The 23052-nt window shown below is 41.4% G+C and overlaps 3 protein-coding genes across 6 annotated transcripts in view; 2 read left to right on the forward strand and 1 right to left on the reverse strand.

Moving 5' to 3' along the window:
* The first annotated feature begins 1312 nt into the window (after positions 1–1312).
* Tmem170a (transmembrane protein 170A) lies at positions 1313–13401 on the forward strand. Of its 4 annotated transcripts, none has more exons than XM_047529556.1 (3): positions 1313–1575; positions 9984–10085; positions 12549–13401. In XM_047529556.1, the coding sequence occupies exons 1-3, from the start codon at positions 1443–1445 to the stop codon at positions 12677–12679; spliced, it is 366 nt and encodes a 121-aa protein (XP_047385512.1). In that variant the 5' UTR covers positions 1313–1442; the 3' UTR covers positions 12680–13401. The 4 variants fall into 4 exon arrangements, with proteins under 4 accessions (XP_047385512.1, XP_047385511.1, XP_047385513.1 ...); XM_047529555.1 differs by having other exon boundaries at positions 1315–1575; positions 9984–10154; XM_047529557.1 differs by lacking the exon at positions 1313–1575 and adding an exon at positions 1585–2531 and having other exon boundaries at positions 9984–10154.
* A 5139-nt stretch (positions 13402–18540) lies between these two features.
* LOC124967032 (tigger transposable element-derived protein 1) lies at positions 18541–20322 on the reverse strand. Its single transcript, XM_047528980.1, has one exon. The coding sequence runs from the start codon at positions 20320–20322 to the stop codon at positions 18541–18543; it is 1782 nt and encodes a 593-aa protein (XP_047384936.1).
* A 478-nt stretch (positions 20323–20800) lies between these two features.
* Cfdp1 (craniofacial development protein 1) overlaps positions 20801–23052 on the forward strand; it is a 110139-nt gene continuing 107887 nt past the window's right edge. The window contains exon 1 of the mRNA XM_047528591.1: positions 20801–21012. Within this exon, the coding sequence (XP_047384547.1) occupies positions 20949–21012 (64 nt within the window). The 5' untranslated portion in view covers positions 20801–20948. The remainder of the gene's footprint in view (positions 21013–23052) is intronic.

Below are 23052 nucleotides of genomic sequence, written 5' to 3' on the forward strand. Positions count from 1 at the left end.
TTTTATGAATACAATGCCTTCTTGCCACTCTTTTGAGTGTGCTAATTAGAAAAATTATTTATTTTCTGTTTCCTGCATTTTCTATTTCTTTTAGGTTCAGCCTTTTTTATGCACAGGTGGGGCAGGGGATGGAGGAGGAACTCGTGGAGCTGTTCCACAGGTGGACTCTCAGTGAATCTGTGTGTGTCCAACCTCCCTTCTTATCTATTTCACTAAGCCTCTAGAGAGTTCCGTGTCCTTCTTGGTGTCCCTGAGTTATGATTTCCTTTTCCAAAACATGGTTTTAAAGGCTAAACTCTGGAAATAATACCTATGCTCAGAGCTCATCTTGGACATTTATTAATTTTGCAATTTTGGCCAAATTATGTCTTTTAAATATGTTTTGCCTGTAAAGTAGGAATAAAATAAAATAGGAATAACTACTTCACTGAGATGTTTGGGCTAATAAGATAATGAGTAGCTATTATTTGGCTTGGTGACACATAATAAAATATTCAATAAATATTTATTGATACAGCTGCTCCATCTTCTGAAATTTGTTGAAACCTCTTATCCTTAGTAAATTCTCTTAGAGAACTCTATTTGTTTATTCCTTGTCTCAATTTTTAAATTTTCATTTCGATAACAATTTTGAAGGGAGATGATACAATTTTGAAGTACTGAATTGGAATCTCTTTTACATTTTTGCTTCATTTAAAACTAAGTAGCACTATATAGAGACATAAACGCAGAGTCTCCCTTCCCATTCCATTGATGGGAATCTTTCTCCTAGTTAGCTTTAGAGAACTTTCATGTTCTCTTCAAGAAAGCTTCATAACTGGAGGCTGAGGCAGGAAGACGGCCAGTTCCAGGTCACTCTCTGGAACTAGGGAGACCCTGTGTCACCAAAAAAAAAATAATAAGAATAATATGAGTCAGTGGTAGGACACCACCCCGTGGGTTCAATCCTCATTACTGAAAAAAAGAAAGAAAGGAAGGAAGGAAGAAAGACTTCAGAGACATTTTGGTCCAGTCCTAGCTAGAACAACAGTCGCTAAGATCAACAAATTTGTTAACATCATTATTTTGTCAGACCCCTTTTAAATTTAATCTTAATCTTTCATCTCGTGGGACCTATGCAATTGCCCTATGTTCTTATAGGTGGCGCTGTAGAGAAGGGCAGAATCCCACCCACCCCAAAGGAGCAGGAGATTGCTCCAGTAGGGGGCGTAACCCGTGCGAGCCGTACGCAACGTCAAAGGCGGAGACAACCTTCGCCCCGCCCCTTCCATCTGGCGGCGCTCTGTGATTGGAAGGAGGAACTATCTCTTGGCCACGCCGTTGGGGTGGGGGGAAGAAGGCCTCGACCGAAGGTGACGCTGAGTCGGCTGAGGTGCGGCAAGCGAGGCCGTGCAGCACTTCGGACGCTCTCCCCACATCTTTCTGCGGTGAATGGCGGCGGGATGGAGCGCGAGGGGAGCGGCGGCAGCGGGGGCTCGGCCGGACTCTTGCAGCAGATCCTCAGCCTGAAGCTCGTGCCGCGGGTGGGCAACGGGACCCTGTGCCCCAACTCCACTTCTCTCTGCTCCTTCCCAGGTACGGCCCCGCCCCGCGCCTGCGCACTGTGCGTCCGGCCGGCGGGCTGCGACCTCCTCTCCCCGAGCGAGGTTCAGGCTCCCGCAGCCCCTTCTCCGGCCACGTCCTCGCAAGTCTTCGCACGTCCCCGGGGCCCTGTCACTCGGTGCCCGCGCGGGGACTGAGGTCGGAGGGAGCGGCCGCAGGTGGACCCGGAGACCGGAGGCCGGAGGCACTGATCTTGGCTCTGCAGTTTCGAACTCGCCCGCTTCAGAGTCGCGCCCGGCTGGTTGGCGGCGCGGAATGGCGCCTGGCCTGCTGTTGCAGGGACCTCGGCTCGGTTGTCCCGGCCTGACCGAGCAGCGGTCAGAACTCACCTCTCCTTTGTCTCTAGCCTGTAGCTCAGCCCCTTTCCAGGAGCCCGGCTGCTGATCGCTGGTACCCAGTCCAAACCCACCCCCTCCTCCAGTTTGTCTTCCTGGGAATCAGGTTCTGAAACCTGTTGCAGATTCTCCCACCCACGCTTTCTAGATCTTTGACAGTGGCTTTTTAACTCCTCTTACCCCCGCCTGAGCGTCTGCTAGTCCTGGGGGAAGGGGAGTTTCAAAGTTGTAATACAAAATAGATTTGTTAGTACTCAGAGAGGAGGAGGAATTACCTCCTTTCGGAAGATTAATAAAAACTTAGAGGAGAGGGCATAGTTACTTGTATTGAACCTTTAAAGGTCAGAAGACAGACCAGTGGCTATTGAAGGGGGAGTTGGAGGTTCTCCGACAAAGTTGACTGATATCTTGAGAGATAATCAGTGAGAGAACTGGACCTGACACAGTGCAAAGGGAAGGCGGATGGAGTTGCTGACTGCAGTCCTAAACAAAGCATCTGTGATTTCTCATCTACTGGGCAGCCACTGGCAGGCGCCATTCAGTTGACACCTGGGACTTGCTGCGTATCACCTGTCTAGCACTATTGCCTCACAGGTTGGTGAAGTAGCAAACATAATAATCTGTGTTGGGGCGAATGAAGATGTTAGTTTTTGTAATCATGTCTAAAGTGAGAATCTGGCAGCTCAAGTTGTTTCAAAAGGTATTAGAACCACAACTGACCCTGAAAACAAAAATAAACAACATTTTGGAGACCCTGTCCAAAAACTGAAATGTTCATACACTACTGTGACTAGGTTACTCTGTTTTTGTTTCCTTATTTTCTCCCCAACTTAACTTAGGAAATTTTCAAACCTTGTGAAAAATTGAAAGACTAGTATAGCAAATGCCCATATGCTTAGATTCAGTGATATATTCATACATCACTTAACTGGGGCTTGTTAAGCAGTTTTTTTTTTAAATTGAAAATCTTTTTTCCAAATTTTTTATTGGTGCATTATAGTTGTACATAATGGTGGGATTTATTGTTACATATTTGTACATGCACACAATATCACAATATAATTTGGCCATTCTCCAGTTTTTCTTTCATTAAGCAGTTTTGTGATTATCAGTGTACCTTACAAATCTAAATGGTTCAGTCTACTAGTTACTTAGGCTATATTATAATTTTATGAGACCACCATTATATATTTTGTCTGTCATTGACTGAAACATGGGGGTGCATGACTATTTTGAATTTTTCTGTAAATATATGTGCACACACATCATGTTTTAACTTTCTTTGGAGCTCTTTTAAATGAAGTTGCAGAAGTCATGGCAGTTTAGCATGTATCTTCTAAAACAAGGGCATTTTCTTTTATAGCTACAAAATTCCTGTCACTCTTAAGATATTTAACATTGATCAAATAATGTTATCTAATGTATAGGCCTTACTTAAATCTCCCCTCAATTGATCAAATGCCCCCCCCTTTTGGGGGGCATATGATCAAGGATCGCACATTGCATTTAGTTGTCATGTCTTTTTAGTCTCATTTAACTTAGTTCTTCTATTTTTATTTCAGTTTCTTGAAACTAATACTTTTGAACAATCTAAGCCAGTTGTTTTGTAGAGTGTCTACATTCTATGTTGATTTTTCCTCATGAATTGATTCAGATTAAACATTTTTGGTCAGAAGAGGTGATATTTTACACTTGCTTGTGCATCGTATCAGGTGATAATGTAAGTGTGTACCTTTATTGTTAATGGTAACTTTGATCATTTTCGAAGATGATGTCTGTCACATCTCTCCACCTAAGGATACCTTAATCCTTTCATAATTAAACATCATATGTGGGTGATACTTTGGAATGGAATGTCCTATCCAGTCTGTCTGGCTTTTAGTTCCCTTTAAGAAAAGATTGAGATAAGGGATCTGGGACAATAGTTATGTCATAGTAAAGAATCTGTTGCAGTGGAAATTGTTTTGCTCTCAGAAATGGTTCTGAAAATAATAAAGTGCAACATGTTCTTGAGTTTACCATTGCTGCTATGGATATGTGAGGGTATTGATTACAAGGGGTCATTCATTCAGCACAAATACATTTGGCCAAGTATGTATATGAAGCATAGCCCTTGACCTCAAGTTCGGTGATCAAAATGTGGTGGTAAGTGCATGTCCTCCCGGCTATGTCTCATCCTTAGCTGTTATGCTTGGTGTAATGGGTGCAAGAAGTTTGACCATGTTTGAGGTAGCAAACCCTGCTCACCATGAATGTCATTCAGTGTCCTGAATCTGGCATCCCTTCTATTTTGATCCAGAAAAATAGAAAAGGTTGCTTTGCAGTTTATGCCAGCTCATTATAGTAAAGTCATTGCTCTGAAATACTCTGTGGTTTATCTTTACCAGGAAATTTTGAATTGATTTTTTTTAACCCTCATTTCCAACTTAGGCTTTTAGATTTCTGCCTAACTCTTCTTATTCCTTCTTATTTGTTATCTTTTTTTTTTTTTTTTTTTTGATGGGGGCGGTACCAGGAATTGAACTCAGTGGCACATACGAGGCAATTGCTCTACCACTAAGCCACATCCCCATCCCTATTTTGTATTTTATCTAGAGACAGAGTCTCACTGAGTTGCTTAGCGCCTTGCCTTTGCTGAGGCTGGCTTTGCACTCTTGATCCTCCTGCCTCAGCCTTCTTACAGGCATGCCCCACTGTGCCTGGCTTTGTTGTCATTTTTAACAAATTTGAATACCAGGAAGGTAGATCTTGTGTCAGGAGTGGCATTCATCTTCTGAAGATAAGTTCACTAAATCAATGGCAAAGTGTATTTTGTGATAATAAACTGAAACCCAGCACTGTTTTGCTTTTGCTGCTGCTGGAATCAAGAATGGGTCACACCCAGAAAAAAAAAAAAAAAGGGTCACATTTGGACCTGTCATTTCTTCATTTATTCAACAAATGTTTTTTCAGTGTCTGTTGTGTGCCTGTTGTTTCCTGGGCACCATTTTTAGCCTTGGTGAACAAAACAAAGTCCCTTCCACTTAGAACTCTCATCCCAATGGGGAAAGAGAAAGAATGGAATGGAATAGCTAGTGGTGAGTGTGTGTGACAGGGGCATAGGAAGTGGCGGGCTGTGTATGTGTAAGGGGATGTGGAAAGCTTTACATCAGTGGAGCAGGAAGGCCTTGATGATGACATTGGAGCAGAGATCGGAAGGAAGCGAGGAAAACCGAAGTGTAGGCAAGGGGGCTCCAGAGTCAGAGGCTCCTTTCAGCTGGCGCTGTTCCCTTTTCTGACCTTATGTTCCAGGTCAAACAAGTAGGTGAAGTCAGCCAGTTTTTCTAAATGTGGGGTTCTGCGTAGACTAGGAGACATCCAGTGTGCCTGAGTGGAATGTGGGATAGGAAGAGAGGAGATGAGGTCAGATCCTGGAGGGCAGTCTTGGAGGACTTGAGTAGAGGAGGAAGAAGGGATGATCTGACTTGCTTTTTTGTCAGTGGGTTTTAGTATATTTCAGAGTTGTACAGCTATCACCACATTCAGTTTGAAAATATGTTCATCACCCCTATAAGAAACCTGACTCCAATAACAGTGACTGGCCTTGTGTGGAGAAAAGATGCAAGGTCACATCAGGACAAACAAGGTCTGACCAGACCTGGACCAAGAGAGGGGTGAGACAGGCCAGGGATAAGTGGGCCAGCTGGCAGTAGTGTCAGGAGAGAGGTGACAGACCACAGTGGGTGGTGGGAGTTTCAAAAGCAAGTTGTTGTTGTTAGGAAGGGAGGGGACAGACAGATCTCCTTGCAGGTAGATGGGATTTATCAAGAGATGGGTCTCCATTGGATAGTGGAGAGATGCAGGTTGCTGGGTGATGAACCTCCAGGCAGTTTGACTCCAGCATGGAGTTGGAGGGTCCAGTAGGACTCTCATCCCCAGGACCGATGTGGTGTACTTAGAACACTGACTTTAAACCAGGTGTGGTGGCTCATAATCTTCATTTGGTACTGGGTATTGAACCCAGGGACACTGTACTACTGAGCTACATCCCTAGCTCTTTAAAAAAAAAAAAAAAAAAAATGGTACTAGGAATTGAACCCAGGGGCACTTAACATCCCCAGCCCTTTTTAAATTTTTTTTATTTGGAGACATGGTCTTGCAAAATTGCTTGGGTCCTCTTAAGTTGCTAAAACTGTCTTTGAACTTGGAATTCTTCTGTCTTGGCCTTTGTGTCGCTGGGGTTGCAGGTGTACACCACCACACCTGGCAGGTTTGGCCCTCTTGCACTCTGTCCATCTCTCTTCCCCTCAGTCTGACACTTCTGCAATGTTATGACACAGCATGAATGCCCTTACCAGATGTGTCCCCCACCCCCTGTACTAGGATGTAGGGATGGAATGCAGGGGTGCTGTAGCACTGAACTGTAGCCACAGCCCTTTTTTTTTTTTTAGTTCTAGACAGACACAATACCTTTATTCATTTTATGTGGTACTGAGGATTGAACCCAGTGAGTCACACATATGAGGCAATCGCTCTACCACTGAGCCACAGTCCCAGCCCCCTTTTTTAAAATTTTGAGGTAGGGTCTCACTAAGTTGCTGAGACTGGCCTCAAATTTGCCATCCTCCTCTTCCCAAGTTGCTGGGATTATAGGCATGTACTACCACACTTGACTGTAAGATGTAGCTTCTCAGTCCTAAACTTCTCAGCTTCCAGAACCGTGAGCCAAAAAATTTCTGTTAGAGCAGTACAGAACAGACCAACATAGCTGCCAGGGTAAACAGAACTGAAGATAATGCACTTGATTTGAAGCAGTGAGCAAGGAATACTGTAAGATATGTAGACAAATATTTTTGACAGTGTATTGAGCCAGGGAGATGAAAGTGCTATATGGCAATCAATAAATAGCTATTAAATAGATGGAAAATTAAGGTGCAATAGATTAAAGGGAAATCACTTAGGTTTTAAAAAAGCTTTTTATAGATTTATATAGTTTGCCTTTGCAATTAGAGTCCTGAAATAATCCCATCCATCAAAAAAGTGCTTTTATAAACTGCACTACTCATCGAATAAAATCTTTTTTTACTACTTGAAGTGACTTAAGTGGCACTATATAAAATATGTAGACACTGAAGTAGCAGGTGGATGTGGCTCAGGGCTGTAGGGGTTCGGTATGCTTCCCCCCTCTGAAACTCAGGGAAGTGCCGACCTGCTATAACCTGTTTACAAATTGGCCTTTAAGCTTTTAGAGGAGTTGGAATGTGGGTTTTAGTGTAGTGGGTCTGCTTGGCAGGTGCCATGCTCCAGGGGAGGTGGGAATGGTGTCTTAGCTCATGCTGGTGTTAAGGACACAAATACCATAAATTGCTTAAACAGCAGACATTTGTTTTCTCAGTTCTGGAGGCTGAAAGTCTTGAGATGGGGTTGCCACCCTTGTCAGGTTCTGTTAGGCCTGCTTTCCTGGCTTGCAGGAGGCTGCCTTGTTGCTGTATCTTCACATGGCACGAGGGTCGGGGGAGGGAGAGAGAAAGAGAAAGGGAAAGAAAGAGATTAGGATCATCTCTCTTCTTAGAGATTGGAATCCCTCTTCTTACAATGTCACAATCCTATCAGATATTTATTTATTTAGTACTGGGGATTGAACCCTGGGACACTGAGCTACTATTTGTATTTCTGTATAATATTTACTTAATTTTTTAAGCTTGGGATGTGAGTATTAAATCACTTTATACTTCATATTTCATGATTTAAATGTGTTTTGTTTGTTTGTTTTTTGGTACCAGGGATTGAACCACTGAGCTACATCTCCAGCCCTATTTTTTTTTTTTTTGTATTTTATGTAGAGACAGGGTCTCACTGAGTTGTTTAGTACCTCAGGCTCCTACGCCACTGGGATTACAGGCATGTGCCACCATGCCCGGCTTTAAATGTGTTTTTAATAGAATTTGCAGAGCACTAAAATAGGCCTGTTATTTTTACAGGGTCGCCTTAAGTTGCTGAGGCTGGCAGAGATGCTGTTCCAGGGGAAATGGAAGTAGGACTTGATGGAGAAACCCTGCTGGGTTAGGCTGAGCACCTGTGGATAGCTTATGAGGATAGCTAGTGTGTTTTCTAAGGAGCCTGATACAAGTTTTTTGTTTCTGTTTTTTGGGATTTTTTTGGTACTGGGAATTGAACGCAGGGCACTTAACAACTGAGCCACATCCCCAGCCCTCTTTAAATATTTTGTTTAGAGACAATGTCTGACTGAGTTACCTAGGGCCTCACTAAGTTGCCTAAGTTGCTCCTGCCTTAACCTCCTGAGCTTTTGGGATTACAGGCATGTGTCACTGCATCCAGTTGGTGCAGTTTTTTTTTAATACGTAATTGGTAATCAACTATTTCGACGTGGGCTTCGAGTGTAGCTCACAGCTCAGTGGTAGAGTGTGTGCTTATCATTCATGAGGCCCTGGGTTCAATCCCCAGCCCCAAAAAAGGGTTGGGGGAGGGTGCCTGAATTTCAGTCATCTTAAGAGTGGATAGATGCTCTCCCTAGGAACCAGCTCTTCTAACCTGCCTTATCACTTACTTGCCATTTGTCTTCAAGACAAAACGTTTATATTTTCTGGTATTTATTTTTCAGCTTGAAGAGCTTTGGTATCCTGAAGGATGCAGTGGTGCACGCCTGTAATCCCAGTGACTTGGGAGGCTGAGGCAGAATGGTTGCAAGTTCAAAGCCAACTTCAGCCACTTAGTGAGACCCGTCACAGTACCCAAATAGTAATAATAGAACTGAGGTTGTGGCTTGGTGGTAGAGTGCTTGCCTAGAACGTGTGAGGCACTGGGTTCGATCCTAAGCACCACATAAAAAATAAATAAATGAAGGTGTAGTGTCCACCTACAACTAAAAAAAATGAAATACTAAAAAATAATAATAATGAAAAGAGCTGGATATGTGGCTCAGTGGTTAGGCATCCCTGGGTTCAGTTCCTGGTACAAAAAAATAAAGAGCTTTGCTACCCTAATAGCAGGCCATGGCTTGATATTTACTCATTGTCTTTAAGATGACTGTTGAATGAATATAATTGTATAGCTTTTCCATTTTAGAAGACTGGATAATTGAAGACGGGAAAGGGCAACAGGCATCGGCTGCATATCAGCCTATTCAGTTTTGGTATTTGGGTTTGTGCTTTGCATGGTTGAAAAATTATTTAGGTTTTTTTACGGATCTAGATGGTTTTTCAGTTTGAGGCTGGAAGTAGCTTGGCAGGGGTTGGTGAACCTTTTCTGTGAAGAGCTAGAAAGTAAATACTTGTAGGGATTGCAGGCCATGTGGTCTCTGTCCCTGTTATCCAGCTGTGTTAGTCAGCTTTTCATCACTGTGACCAAAATACCTGACAACTTAGAGGAGGAAAAGTTTATTTTAGCCGATGGTTCTAGAGCTATAGTTTGTGGCTGGCCAAGTCCTTTGCTCTGGGCCCAAGTGAGGCAGAAGTACATCATGGCTGAAGGGCCTGGCAGAGAAGCTGCTCAGCTCGGGCAGGGTCAGGAAGGGAGTGTGGGCACTGCAGGGAAGATGGACCCTTCCAGGTGCACCCCCAGTGACCACCTCCTCCAGCCACATGCCACCTTGCTATAGTTAATGCCCAGTCAGATCATTCAAGTTGGAATGGACTGATTCAGTTATAGCCCTCATAATCCTAACGTTTCACATCTGAACATTTCTACATTGATACCAGAGCTTTTGGGGGGAACCTCGTATCCAAACCATATCATCAGCTTTGCCCTTGAATGTGGAAGACTGTCATAGACAATGCTTAAATGAACAGAGGTGGGTTTAAAGAAGTTTTGATGTTTATAGTTTTTTAGTGGATTCAAATAAGTCCTTATGTACAGAAACAGGTGGTGGCCTGTGAGTGGTCATTTGCTGAACCTGCTAAAACCATCAGTATTTGGATATATGACTGATCAACCTATAGTGCAACTGAACAATTTTGAAAATGAAGTAACTGGGTACGACGAGGCCCATTTGTGGTGATTGCCTGGGAAGGTGAGTGATTCTCAGCCTGCCTTTCTTTTCCCTCACAGAGATGTGGTATGGTGTGTTCCTGTGGGCACTGGTGTCCTCCCTCTTCTTTCATGTCCCTGCTGGATTATTGGCCCTCTTCACCCTCAGACATCACAAATATGGTAGGTTCATGTCTGTAAGCATCCTGTTGATGGGCATCGTGGGACCAATTACTGCTGGAATCTTGACAAGTATGTCAGACTTAAAATACCAGTCAAAAACGTTTAATGTGATAAGTCAGTTAATATCAGGACTCATTTTAGAGACTTATCTGTGTAATAAGATAAGAATACTAAATACTAAATACTGAATACTAAAGAGGCTCTTTTAACCATAGGTCCTATTCCTTAGTGTACTGTGTTTTCTTACTCCTAAACATTCTTTGTTTGCCTAATCTTTGACTACCTGATTTGTGTTCTGGTTATTTCCTGCCCCCCTACCCCTTAGGACTTTCTCAAAAATAACTGAAGAAACATGGATATTTTATCCATCAGTTATTTTTAAACCTGCGCTTTCTTTTTGTTTTGTTCTTTGACTTTGGTTCATGTCACAGGACATAATTACAGGGACAAGAATAAGTTTAAATTATTTTTAAGCTCATACACAATAGCATATAGACATGTTTTATATAAATTGCAAACTATAAGCAAAATAAAAAATTATGATTTATGTTAATAAGCACTATGGTTTGCATTTTGGTGTTTTTTTAGGTATACATATAAACATAAATATATTCATAAAACATACAGAAACCTTTAATGATCCCACTAACTTGTCACTTTATTTTTATCCCTGTGAATTTAAACCTCAAGCTTTAAGCAGGAATTTCTATTGGTCTCTTTGACTTAAGGGTTTTTGTTTGTTTGTTGCTTTGCTTTTATTTTGTTTTGAGGCAGTGTGACCCAGTTTCTCGGTGTTGATGGCAACACCAGCTGCAGTTGTAGAGACCTCTGCTGCAGTTTCTACACTGGATTACTGGCCCAGGGACCAGTCTCAGTTTTCTTATCAGTAAAATAGGGATAATACTGCCAGGCATGGTGGCACACGCCTGGAATCCCAGTGACTGGGGAGGCTGTGGTAGGAGGATTGAAAGTTCAAAGCCAGCCTCAGCAACTTATTGAGACCATGTCATGGTACAAAAAATAATAAAAAGGGCTGGGAATGTGGCTTAATTGTTAAGTACCCCTGGGTTCAATCCCTGGTACCAAAAAATGAAAAAATAAAAATAAATAAATCCCACTTTAGGACCCAGTTCAAAGCTTCTTTCCACCCATCTCACTCTTTTGTGGAAGCCATGTTACAAAGAGGCCCAATGAGATGTGCTTTCAGAAATTAGTGATACTGAATACCAGTGGAGGTATCAAATGTTCAAGGCAACCAGCTTTTGGTTAATTATTCTTCATGTTCATATATGTTAATATGTTTTCATATCACATTTATGAAATGTGTAGATTTGTTTTTTTGTGGTGCTGGGAATCAAACCCATGACCTTGAGCAACACCTCCCACCCAAAGGTGAAAACATTTGATTGAGATACTTCATATTATCTTGAATTACTAAAAAACTGTTTCTGTCTTGTGTTCTCTAAATACCTTTAGAATAGGGACCACACCTTACAAGACAAAGAAATGTTCTGAAAATAAATACTTGAATGAGTAAACACTCTGTGACTAAGGAGAAAGTTGTTGGGAGCGTGTGAAGGGGTGCCATCTGGAAATGAGGATCTGTCCTTTACAAACTAATGAAATGTTGATTTTTCTTAGTATAATGCTGAGTCTCTATAGCAACTCAGGTGGATATCTGAGTAGAGACAGGTGTTTTTGATTTTTTGTTCTTAATTTCTAGGAAATTACAGTGACTAGTGTAGGAAAAGTTAATAGCATGAGACTAAAGCAGAACCCTTAAGTGTCTCTGCTTTTGTGCCCTTTAAGAACTTTGTGGCTTAGACTAGGTCCTTTTTTCTTCCTTTACCTCCCTACTACTCTTCCGCTTCTTGAAGGGAACCCTGAACATAACAAGGTGGAGCAGGGATTCCCTGTGGCCTGAACATTTCTTGCTCAGTCTCACTCAGAAGATTGTCATTTATTGCCAGGAATTTATTAGGTACCTCTTAAATGCTGGACATGGGGCTAATTGGCACTGGAATCAGGAGATGTTTTTGAGTTCACAGGTCATGAAGAAATTGCTGGCTTTGTGATCTTATTACTTCCAGATTATTCTACTCAGTAAATCTAGGGGACTGAGTTTTATGGAGTCCACATCTAAAATCACAGTTCAGTGATTTGCAAACCATGTAAAGAATATGTAACTAGAATAGTCTTGGAGACTGAGGCATGAGAATTACAAGTTTGAGGCCAACCTAGGCAACATAGTGAGACCTTGCCTTGAAAAAACAAACAACAATAAAACCTTGGGTGATCAGTGGAAATAGGGGAAACAAAACATTTCTATAGTAGTTAAATTTTAATGTAAAAAATTTGGAACATTCTACTTACAGTAGAATTTTAAGTGCTATATATCTTCATGATTTTGTTGACCTCATTTTTTTTTTTTTTTTCTTCAATGTACTTGAATTTTCAAACCAGGTGCAGCAATTGCTGGAGTTTACCGAGCAGCAGGGAAGGAGATGATACCATTTGAAGCCTTGACTTTGGGCACTGGACAGACATTCTGTGTAGTGGTGGTCTCCTTTTTACGGATTTTAGCTACTCTATAGCACACACCCTTATGCTGTGATATCCAACCCACATTTTCTAGAATCCTCAGAATACATGATGGAGGGTAGTGTTTTTTATTTCTTCAAGTGGAAGCAACTTGGTTCAACAGGAATGTGAAGAACATTTCAGATCTTTCTTCAGTTTGAAGCTCAGCAGTTGAAGATCTTTTTGAACTATCATTCTCAACCAAAACAAGTTTCTTGGCCTTCTTTTTTGTAGATTAAGTTTTACACACATACCTTTACCTAAGACAGGCCAGCTGTGCCTTTGGGTTGGCCTCCCTTACACTGGAATATCCCTTACTAAATTTGGTGAGAAAATACATATTTCGTGAATGTTGTATATTTCACAGAAACTGGGCAATATAGGTGTATTTCACATGAACAGTATGCTGCATTAAAATCTTAGTTAATCTAATCTTGATTAAAATTTGGCAAACTCTTCTTTCACTGTATCTTCATGACAGTAAAGCCAACTAAGTTTTGGCTGAGTATAGCTTTGATAGCAAATTTGGTGAAATATAGTAGGAAATAAATTGAAGTATAACTTAAGTAGTGGCTTTGGTTCCACTGTTAAAATAGATAACTGGTGAGAATGTGACATTTTATGTATTATTATCTTGACCTGATTTTTTAATATTTTGAGAGATGTGAGTTGGGTTTTTTTATTTGATCAAAAGAAGCTAGCTAATTGACTTTGACTTTTTTTTTTTTTTTTTTTTTTTTTTTAAGAGACAGGGTCTTGCTATGTGGGCTTGCTGGCCCCAAATGCCTGGGCTCAAGTAATCCTCCTGCCTGGGCTTCCTGAGAAGCTGGGGCTACAGGCATGCCCCATTACACCTGGCTGACACTTTAAAAAAAAAGAATTCCTATACTTATTCCTAATGCTTTTATTTTGACTAATTTTATTTAGTTTAATTAGAAATATATATACCTTTTTAAGCAGCTGAGTTGAAAATTTTAAGCAAGATTGTTTAGAATACTCTCCCGATGCTGAGACATGAATAAGATACTTAAAACATTCTGCTATAGATTTTATTAGCGACTGGGATTTATTGATGACTTCAGAAAATTATAGAAATACAGCTGAAGCTGGAGTTATTGATAATTGATTCTTTAGTCTTTTTTTTTTCTTTTGTGATGCTGGGGATTGAACCCAGGGCCTTGTGCATGCGAGGAAAGCACTCTACAAACTGAGCTATATCCCCAGCCCGATTCTTTAGTCTTGTGTGTTTACCTGGTGGTGGCTCTTCAGCCCACTTGTGCAGTATCAGCTCCCACTAAGTGCCTAAAGTTTGACTTTCAAATCTGTCCCCATTCTGCCCTTTATACTTTTATTCAAGAGAATTTATACCTTAAGGAGAATTAAATATCAGGTTTTATGAACTCAGTTTTAGCTATTTTAATTTTTATCTTGCTGTCTTTCTTTTTTATTAAAAGGCCTGAAAACTGTGACCTTCAAAAGGGAAAGGATTGCAAAAATTAAGTAACTTGATCCTTACCACCTAAACTGTTATATATAGATACAATCAATGTTGTTACCTGTTTTCAAAATAACTTCTGATAATTAACCCTGACTTTTTTTCTCTTTTTACATTTTTATTGGTGCATTATAGTTGTACATGTTGGGATTTGTTGCTACATATTTGTATGTGCACACAATATAACAATATAATTTGGCCAGTATCACTCCCCAGCACTTTCCCTCTCTCTATCCTTAACTTTGACATTTTTAAAAAAAGGAGAACTTTCATTATGAGATTAAGGCTAACAACTCATGAGGTCATATGCACATGAATCTATTCCATTTAAAACAAAATGCACTCTGGCTTCTGATTAGAAGTAGCCAGGAGGACATTTTGCCAGTGAAAGTTATAGAGAAAAATTATAAAGGAATTGCAAAATTAAATGGACATTTTCTTTTAACAAATTAGACCACTTGTCAAATTGAGTACAGCTAAATTTCCTTTCAAAATCCCCCACAAAAAACTCAAATCTAAGCTGGGCATGGTGGTACATGCCTGTAATCCCAGTGACTCAGGAGGCTGAGGCAGAAGGATCACAAGTTCAGGTCCTGTCCAGAGAACTTGGTGAGACTCTGTCTCAAAATAAGTGAAAAAGACTGGGGTGGTAGCTCAGTGGTAGAACACTCCTGGGTTCAGGCCTCAGTACTGCAAAAAAAGAAGCTCAAATCTTTCTTCCCACAAATATTTAAAAATTACAGTTTTCGGTTTAAGAAATCTGGGTATTATACCCCTTCTTATGGGAAATGGTTTTGATCATCTCTACTGAAGAATGCTTCTTTCTTGCCTAAAACATACTTTTGGATATGTCACAAACATGTGGGCCAGTAGTTGGGTCCTTCCCCCTGAAATCTCATTTTTGAGCATATTGATCCATGATTAAAATGTTAGTACTTTATTTTTTTAGAGCCAAGACAAAAATTTAGGCATTTTGAAAGCTATTTCCACCTGTTTCTTGTTTGATTATTACTCTTTAAAAACTTAAATATAAATTGTATCTTCAAATTGTTAAATGTTTCCTCCATCCCAGTATGTGAAGCATATTCTTGTGAATAAACATATAGATTGAGCTGTGTAGCTTGAAATGTTTTCAGGGAAAAACTTTTGAATGCTAAACAAAGAATGTATTCTACTTTGGTTTTCTCTTTTCCTCCCTTTTTCTTTCTCTCTTCCTTGTCACAAATACAGATTTATTTGCAGGTAGTTGCTCAGATGAAGAATGTTGGCATTTATGTTGAACATTTTACCTTATATAGTTTTTTGAGAATTTTTGCCAACAACTGACTTTCTTAGAGACACATGTAACCACCACTCCCCCAGCTGTGCTTCTACTGCCCCCACCCCTTTTTTAATGTGGGGAGGCAGCCCCCAACCATTAAAGCTGATTTCTTGATTCTTTAATAGGATTCTGGGGTAAAGGTATTTTGTGAACTTAAGTTGAAAACAAAAGTATAATGAATATTATGAGAAAGATCTTTCTCTGTGTTATTATTTTTTTTTTTTGCAGCAAGATACTAATTCTCATGAAATGTTTAAACTAACAAGAAACAGTTCTTGCAAATAATGAACTTTAAATCCATCTGTATGTCTTTTAAGTTTTCAGTGGTATGTTGACTTTTGATTCCAATGTCCTTCTGATTGCTCTGCTTTGTATAATGTTCTTACTACACTGCAGCACACACCGCCCATCCCCGAGGAACCATTTCCTGGAATGTGAAGCCCTGGTGCCATCAGTAATCAACATGCAGAACGTTTTGTGAACTTGCATTTCTTTTTGTACATTCTGTAAGGCTGGTTGTGACCAAAATCAGCATAACATTTTGTATTAGGTTATTTCACTTACTCTATGGTCAAAAGGATCAAATCTTTGTATGATAGAAAATTATTTAAATTTTATTTTTCTACTGACATTTCTAATTCAAGTGTAAATGTTTATCAATAAAGAATTACTTTAAATCCTGTGAGTTGGAACTGCATTTCTTTTTCAGTGGCTAATGAGTTTAATCTTTTGTAATAAAGTTGTGTGACTTTAGTTTTTGGTATTTTTAGTAACAGTATTTAACGTGTATGTTGAACTTTATAGTTCAACTTTTTACTAATTTATAAGAAAATTCTTGTTCAGAGGTGTGATTAAGCTGTATTTACATATGCATTTGATCCCTTAACTCCACATTGTGGGCCATGTATTACCATGTTTATTTGCATGATTCTCTGCTGAGATGGTTGAATATTGATAAAGTGTGTGAAAAATTAATAATTTCAATAGTAAGCCTACCTGAAGAGATTACTCCAGATTAGGCTAATTTAATGACCTTTGTGACATAATAAATCTCTTTCTGTTCTGCCATTTTCAGCAAGTTGGATTATCCAATTTGAGTAGTTGACCTCATAGTCATAAAATGACTGGCACAGTTGCTGACATTGTAGACATAGGTTGTCCGGCCGGGGACTGCCCATCCATTCTAACTCTTTTTTTATTGAGCTTTAACAGGCAATAGAATACAAAACCTTAAATGTATAACTTGATAACTTTTTACATATATATACTTAACATGACTACCACTCAGTTCAAGAGACAAGATGATTCCAACACCCAACAAAAGTGCAGAGCAGAGGATATGTACACAGTTTGACCAGAAGCCCCCAAGATTATGGGTATTCAGGACACAACAGGGGAGGAACTTTCAGTTTCCAAAGAACTACAGTGAGAAGCCAGGACAGTGGTATGTGGCTGTAATCTCAGTGATTTGGGCAAGTGGGGAAAGAGGGTTTTGAGTTCAAGGTTAGTGAGACCCAAGCTCACTAACAAAACTCAGTTGCAACTGCATATCCTGCAGTCAGACACGTAAGGTGTTGGAAAGGGTGTGGGGAAACTGTTTTGGAAAACAGCTTGGCAGTTCCTCAAAAGGTAAAGCTACATGACAATTCCTCTTCTAGGTGTTCCTAAGGAAATGAGCTTTGAAAATGTCATGTTAAGAGCCAGGTATGGTGGCACCTGCCTATAATCCCAGCAACTCAGGAGGCTGAGGCAGGATCACAGGTTCAAGGCCAGCTTCAGCAACTTTGTGAGGCTGTCAGTAACCTAGTGAGACCCTGTCTCAAAAAAAAAAAAAAAAAAAAAAAAAAAGTGCTTGGGATGTGGCTCAGTGGTTAAGCACCCTTGGCTGCAATCCCTGGTACCAAAAAGAGAAGGAAAGAAAAATGTCACAAAAGTCCACACATTGTATGATTCTATTACGTGGAATGTTCAGATACTGGTGGTGATCAGGCAAAACTGGGGGATGACTAATGAGTGCAGGGTTTCTTTTGGGGGTGGTAATTGCTTAAGGCTTTGAACATATATGAAAATCTTCTGAGTTGTACACTTTTTAAGCACATTTTTTTGATATCTGGATTATATCTCAATCAGGCTGGTTTTTAAAAAAGTTTGCTGGTATACAGCCACCTGTAGGTTCTCTACTCACAGCTACTTACCTACTCTATTCCCTGATTTAGATCACTCTAGGGGTGGATGACTTAGATCCAGCCTAGTCCAGAGTATCAGTGAGAAGCAACTTTCAGTTGAAAAAAACCCTCACATTTTACAGAGTGTGGAACAAATAGCACAGCAGTCATGGATGTCTCATCTGCATTTGCTTCTGATTACTGCATCCCATAATTGGATTATAATTAAAATGTTTCATGTGAAAAAGTAAAGATTATATATGGTTGTACTATAATATGGATCAACTTGAAAGATAGATCCATGTGGATGTCTGCATTCTAGAATACAGTGGGTTCTAGTTATTGACAGTAGTTACACTTATACTCTTGTCTAACACTACATTAGCAAGTACTGAACCACTGCTCTGGGGTTTTAGGCACCTATGAGCTTCTGGTCACAACGCTTTTATCAAATGATCAGTACATAACCTTGTTTTATGTGTGTTTCTGTCCAAAGACACCTTATTTAATACATCTATTTCTTGCAAATAATTATATGCAGTATTTCTTTACAATATAACAATCTCAATTACAGCATTTTGGTACAAAGTACTTTTGTGTACTGAAATTGTACTACTTTTTCATAGTCATACACATACAGTACATATACATGGTACAGAAAACAGTCTGACATACTGCACAGTTCTCACAGTAAACCCAGTACTGTGAACACATACTGTACAGTATAGTAATACAATAAAGTCCTGAAAAAGTTAAAAGATTATGCATTTAAGGTTTTAAAAAACATTAAAAGCTTACTGTTAATGGAGCTGCAGGATGTGGAGGGGCAGTACACAGTGTGTAAACCTCAACCTTGGCTTGCTCCATGAAAACCAAGGGAGAGTTTGGTGGAATTTATTCTGCAGAAGAGGAGGAGAATAGCATGTCGACATCTGGCAGTTCTACCTTAGGAGTTTGACTGTTGGCACTAGTTGAAGGGGTGGGCAGGTGTCCCTCCCCATCTGGCTTGAACAATTCCATCAGCTCTGTCTGCTTGGCTCTCTGCCTTATTTCTTTAAGTATCTCAGTATATGGGGCAAATGCAGTGGAGGCAAGGCGCTTAAATTTGAGGCTGCGATCAAGCATAGGGTCACACTCTTCCATGTCATTAAAAATTTTTTCCAAGGCAGAATTCCATTCTGATATTTTGGCTGCTGTGAGGGGGACAATTCTTGGAGTCTTGGGCTGACTCTCGTTGCCATCCTCATCATCGCTGACTCCGGTGCCTTGTTTAGCCATCTCATCCAGGTCTTCATTGGTGGGTTCTACTGCTTTCTCTGCCAAAATTTCTTCCACATCTTCTTCCTTCATATCCTCAAAGCCTTCTCCGCTTATTTGCTGCGCGATGTGCATTATGTTTCTCACACTGTTCTTTATATTTTCTGTAATACCTTCAAAACCTTCCAAATTTTCCACACAGTCTGGCCAAACTTTTTTCCAACAGTTATTGATAGAAGCTGGCTTGATGCTGTCCCAGGCTGTGCCAACATAATCAATAACGTTGTGTATAGTAACTGATCTCCAGTAATCCATCATGGTGGTTTCCTTGTTGGCCTTGAGTGTCTCCCAAGCTTTTGTATAAAGCTCCCTCGTATAATGTGCCTTGAAAGCTTTTATTATACCCTGATCGAGGGGTTGGATGAGAGATGTAGTGTTTGGAGGCATAAAAAGAACTTCTACGTTGGGATGTGCGTTTTCAATTTCTTCACGGCAGTGGACTGGGGCATTCTCCAAAATTAATAAAACCTTGAAAGCAAGGTTTCTGCCCTGGAGATAATGTTCAACTTCTGGAATGAAGCAATTGTGGAACCAATCAGACATCATCCACGCTTTTTTGTTCCACCTCCAATGGACTGGCATGTGGTTCACATTTTTCCCTTTAAGTGCTTGTGGATTTGGGGCTCTGTACACCATTAAGGGTTTGCACTTAAAGTCACCCTTGGCATTGGTGCACAATAGCAAGGTTGCATGGTCTTGGAAGGACTTAAAGCCAGGGGCTCTAGAGGCCATTTGTGTTATATAGGTTCGTTTGCCAACATCCTTATAAAACAAGCCCGTCTCATCGGCATTGAAAACCTGCTCTTTCACATAACCCTTTTCCTGTATAACACTTAGCAAGTATTTCTTAAATTCTTCCGCAGCTTCCTGATCCGCAGAACTTGCCTCTCCTGCGAGTTTAACATTTTTCACACCGTAGCGCCTTTTGAACCGCGCGAGCCAGCCGGCGCTCGCCGAGAAGGGCTTCACATTTCTCTGACCCTGGGTAACGTGACAGTAGATCTCTTTGGCTTTCAGTCTCACAACAATGCTGTCCATTATGCTTTTTTTGTCGGTCGTCATCTCAAGAATCCACAAATTAAGCCGCTTTTCCATCTTTTCCATAGCTTCGTCACGCACTATGGACGTCAACTTAGCGCTTTCTGGAGCGGCCTCACGTACAGACCGGCGAATTTCCTTTTCCTTTTTCTTGATGTACCGAATTGTTGATTCATTAACATTGAACTCACGGCCAACGGCACTGTAACTCATGCCCGAACGGAGCTTATCTAACACGCGTATTTTCTCCGTAAGGCACATCACAGCCTTCTTGCGCTTAGGAACGCGAGACAGCACTTCAGCAGTACGCTTGGGGGCCATTTTAAACAGCAAAGACCAACAAAAAGCACAAAAATGCAGGAAAAAGTGGCACCGGATAGACGGCGAAAAGGACTCTTGTTTACAGCAGGGAGAGTTGAGCCACGAAGGTGGAGCCTCTGCCTTGTTCAATCTCAGCTGGAAACTTAAACCTCCGCAGACTCCAAATGTTCATTCTGCGCATGCCCGGGAATAACCCAGAAAGCGCCCTTTATAGATTTGGGGGTTGCGGGAAAAAAATGCTTAGTGAGCAATCGAATTTGAAAATACAAAACCACAGATAATGACAGTCAACTGTATTTCCGTAGATATGTAATTTTATTTAATCACATTTACTCCATCAAGGCGGCGAGGTAGCATCGAAGACTACAAGTCCCAGCATGCACGTATTCTGGGCGGCCCGTACTCCGCAAAGGCCAGAGTGCCCGCCCAGAGGCATCGGCCGGAAGTGTCGTGTTTCGACCACGTGGCACTGTCTGCGCATGTGCAGAAGCTGCCGGGGTCGCCCTAGCTGCTGCCGCCGCCGCCGCCGCCGCCTCAGCGGCAGCTCTATGATCACTCCCTAGAGCTTTTCGGTTGGCGGCTGCTGCTGCAGTCCTGTGGGTTGCCTGGCCCCAAGAGGCAGTGACATGGAGGAATTCGACTCCGAAGACTTCTCCACCTCGGAGGAGGACGAGGACTACGTGCCGTCGGGTGAGCGATGCGACCTGAGGCGAGAGGCGGGTTGCCCCGCCCCGCGCCTCACGTGAGGCTCGCCTGGCCCTGCGGGCGTCGTCGGTGTCCGTGGGCTGCCTCGGTGTCGCGCGGTCTCGGGCGTCCCCGCCCTGGACACCCTTGTCCGCGGGCCAGGTGGGACCGAGGCGTGCGAGCCGGTGAGTTCCGTGCAGCCGCTCCGCGTGGGCCGACTTCGGCCGCCGCCCCCTCTGGGAGCGAGCGCGGGAAGCGGCACGTGAACACGGCCCTGGCGCTGGGGACGCGGTCGGTGCTCCCCGAAGGACACGCGGCTTCCGAAGTCCTCTGGACCGAGGTTGTTTTCATCCCGAGGGAATTGCTAGCTCCCTCCACGTCCAGGACAAATCTGTCCACCTTCTGTCTTCCCAAGGGATGTGGTTAGAAAGTTCACACGAGGACGCATTTTGCCACCTTGCAGTGCCTACCCGTTGCTCTCCTCTCAGAACTTTTTTTTTTTTTTTTTTTTAAGCGTCTCAAAGCGAATGGGGTCAAGATAAAATTAACCATCCAAAACTATCCCTGCCCCATCCTGCACTTTCCCCAGGCTTGTCCATCGCGTAAAAGTTGTCTGTACCCATATAATCCCTCAAGTGGTGAAAAAGCACCCTTCCATCCCCACCCCGCTCCCGTGTCCTTACTCTGTCAATCGGATCAACACGTTTTGTTGTCTTTGCGTAAAATGACCCTCTGATCTTTTGCTCGCCAATCTCACTGCTTTTTACCATCTGAGCTACCATTACCCTTCGCTAGGATTCTCCATATCTTACTAACTGGTTTCCCTGATTCCATTGTCTCCCCCAACATTAGTCTTATTCCAGCAGCCAGTTGTCAATTGAAAACTAGTTTCCACTTTAATCAAAGTTATGCATGCACATACTTAAACATAGGCAAGCATTTTAAAAAAAATTTCAGTTTTTTAGATGGACACAATATCTTTATTTATTTATTTGTTCGTTTGTTTTTAAATGTTCCTGAGGATCGAACCCAGGGCCTCACATGTGCACTCATAAGTGCTGTACCACTGAGCCACGACACCAGCCCCATAATCAAGCATTTTTTAAGAGGCTTGTTTTGAAAGCTAGCAGTTCCCATCACCCTCATCCTTATTCAGTCCTAGCCAAGAGAAACTGCTTTCCACTTTTTCAATTTGGAGTTTAAGTTTTCTTTTGACTTAACTCATCCATGGTGGGTCTCTTTTTTTTAATACTGACCTTGTTCCCCTGACCTTCAATCCCCAGCACACACACACTTTCATCTTTAAGTCCTCCACAGTTCCTCAGCCCACCATTGTTTCTGTCAGGGTTTGGTTAGACAGGTAGTATTCATTATTTACATTTTTCTAAGCCTGTGTAACATCTTGTTCACAGCTACACGGAGTGGTGTACTGTGATTACTTGCAGTGCACAAGTCTTTCCTAGAGTTAGTAATTACCTTTTTTGTTAGTTTTGTTGTTTAGCTGTCTTGTGTTCTTACCACTAATTTCACTCTGAACTTTTAGGCTTGTCTAAATCATTTCCCAAGATATCAAGATTCACTAGGTTTTCTTTTTTTATATATGTATGTATATATATTTAGTTGTTGATGGACCTTTATTTTGTTCATTTATTTATATGTGGTGCTGAGAATTGAACCCATTGCCTCACACATGCCAGGCAAGCGCTCTTCCACTGAGACACAACCCCAGCTCAGATTCATTAGGTTTTCACTTTCATCTTCTATAAGTCCATCTCTGCCCTTGCTGGTTTGGTTGCCTTCTATGACTGTGAAACCTAGGATGTCCATCATCACCTCTCTGAATGTTCTCTTTATCTCTCTTCTGTATTGGATTTCTTTTTTTTTTTTTTTTTTTCTTTTTATCTTGTGTTGTCTTTCTTGATGTTCCCCCAAAGTGAGACTAAATTCTCTAATTTCATGAGGAAGGATGCATGGCAGAAACATTTTTTAAGATCTCAAATGTCTAGGACTGGTGTTGTGAGTCAGTGGTAGAGGACTTGCCTACCA

Source organism: Sciurus carolinensis, chromosome 16, assembly GCF_902686445.1.
Source record: "Sciurus carolinensis chromosome 16, mSciCar1.2, whole genome shotgun sequence".
NCBI lineage: Eukaryota > Metazoa > Chordata > Mammalia > Rodentia > Sciuridae > Sciurus > Sciurus carolinensis.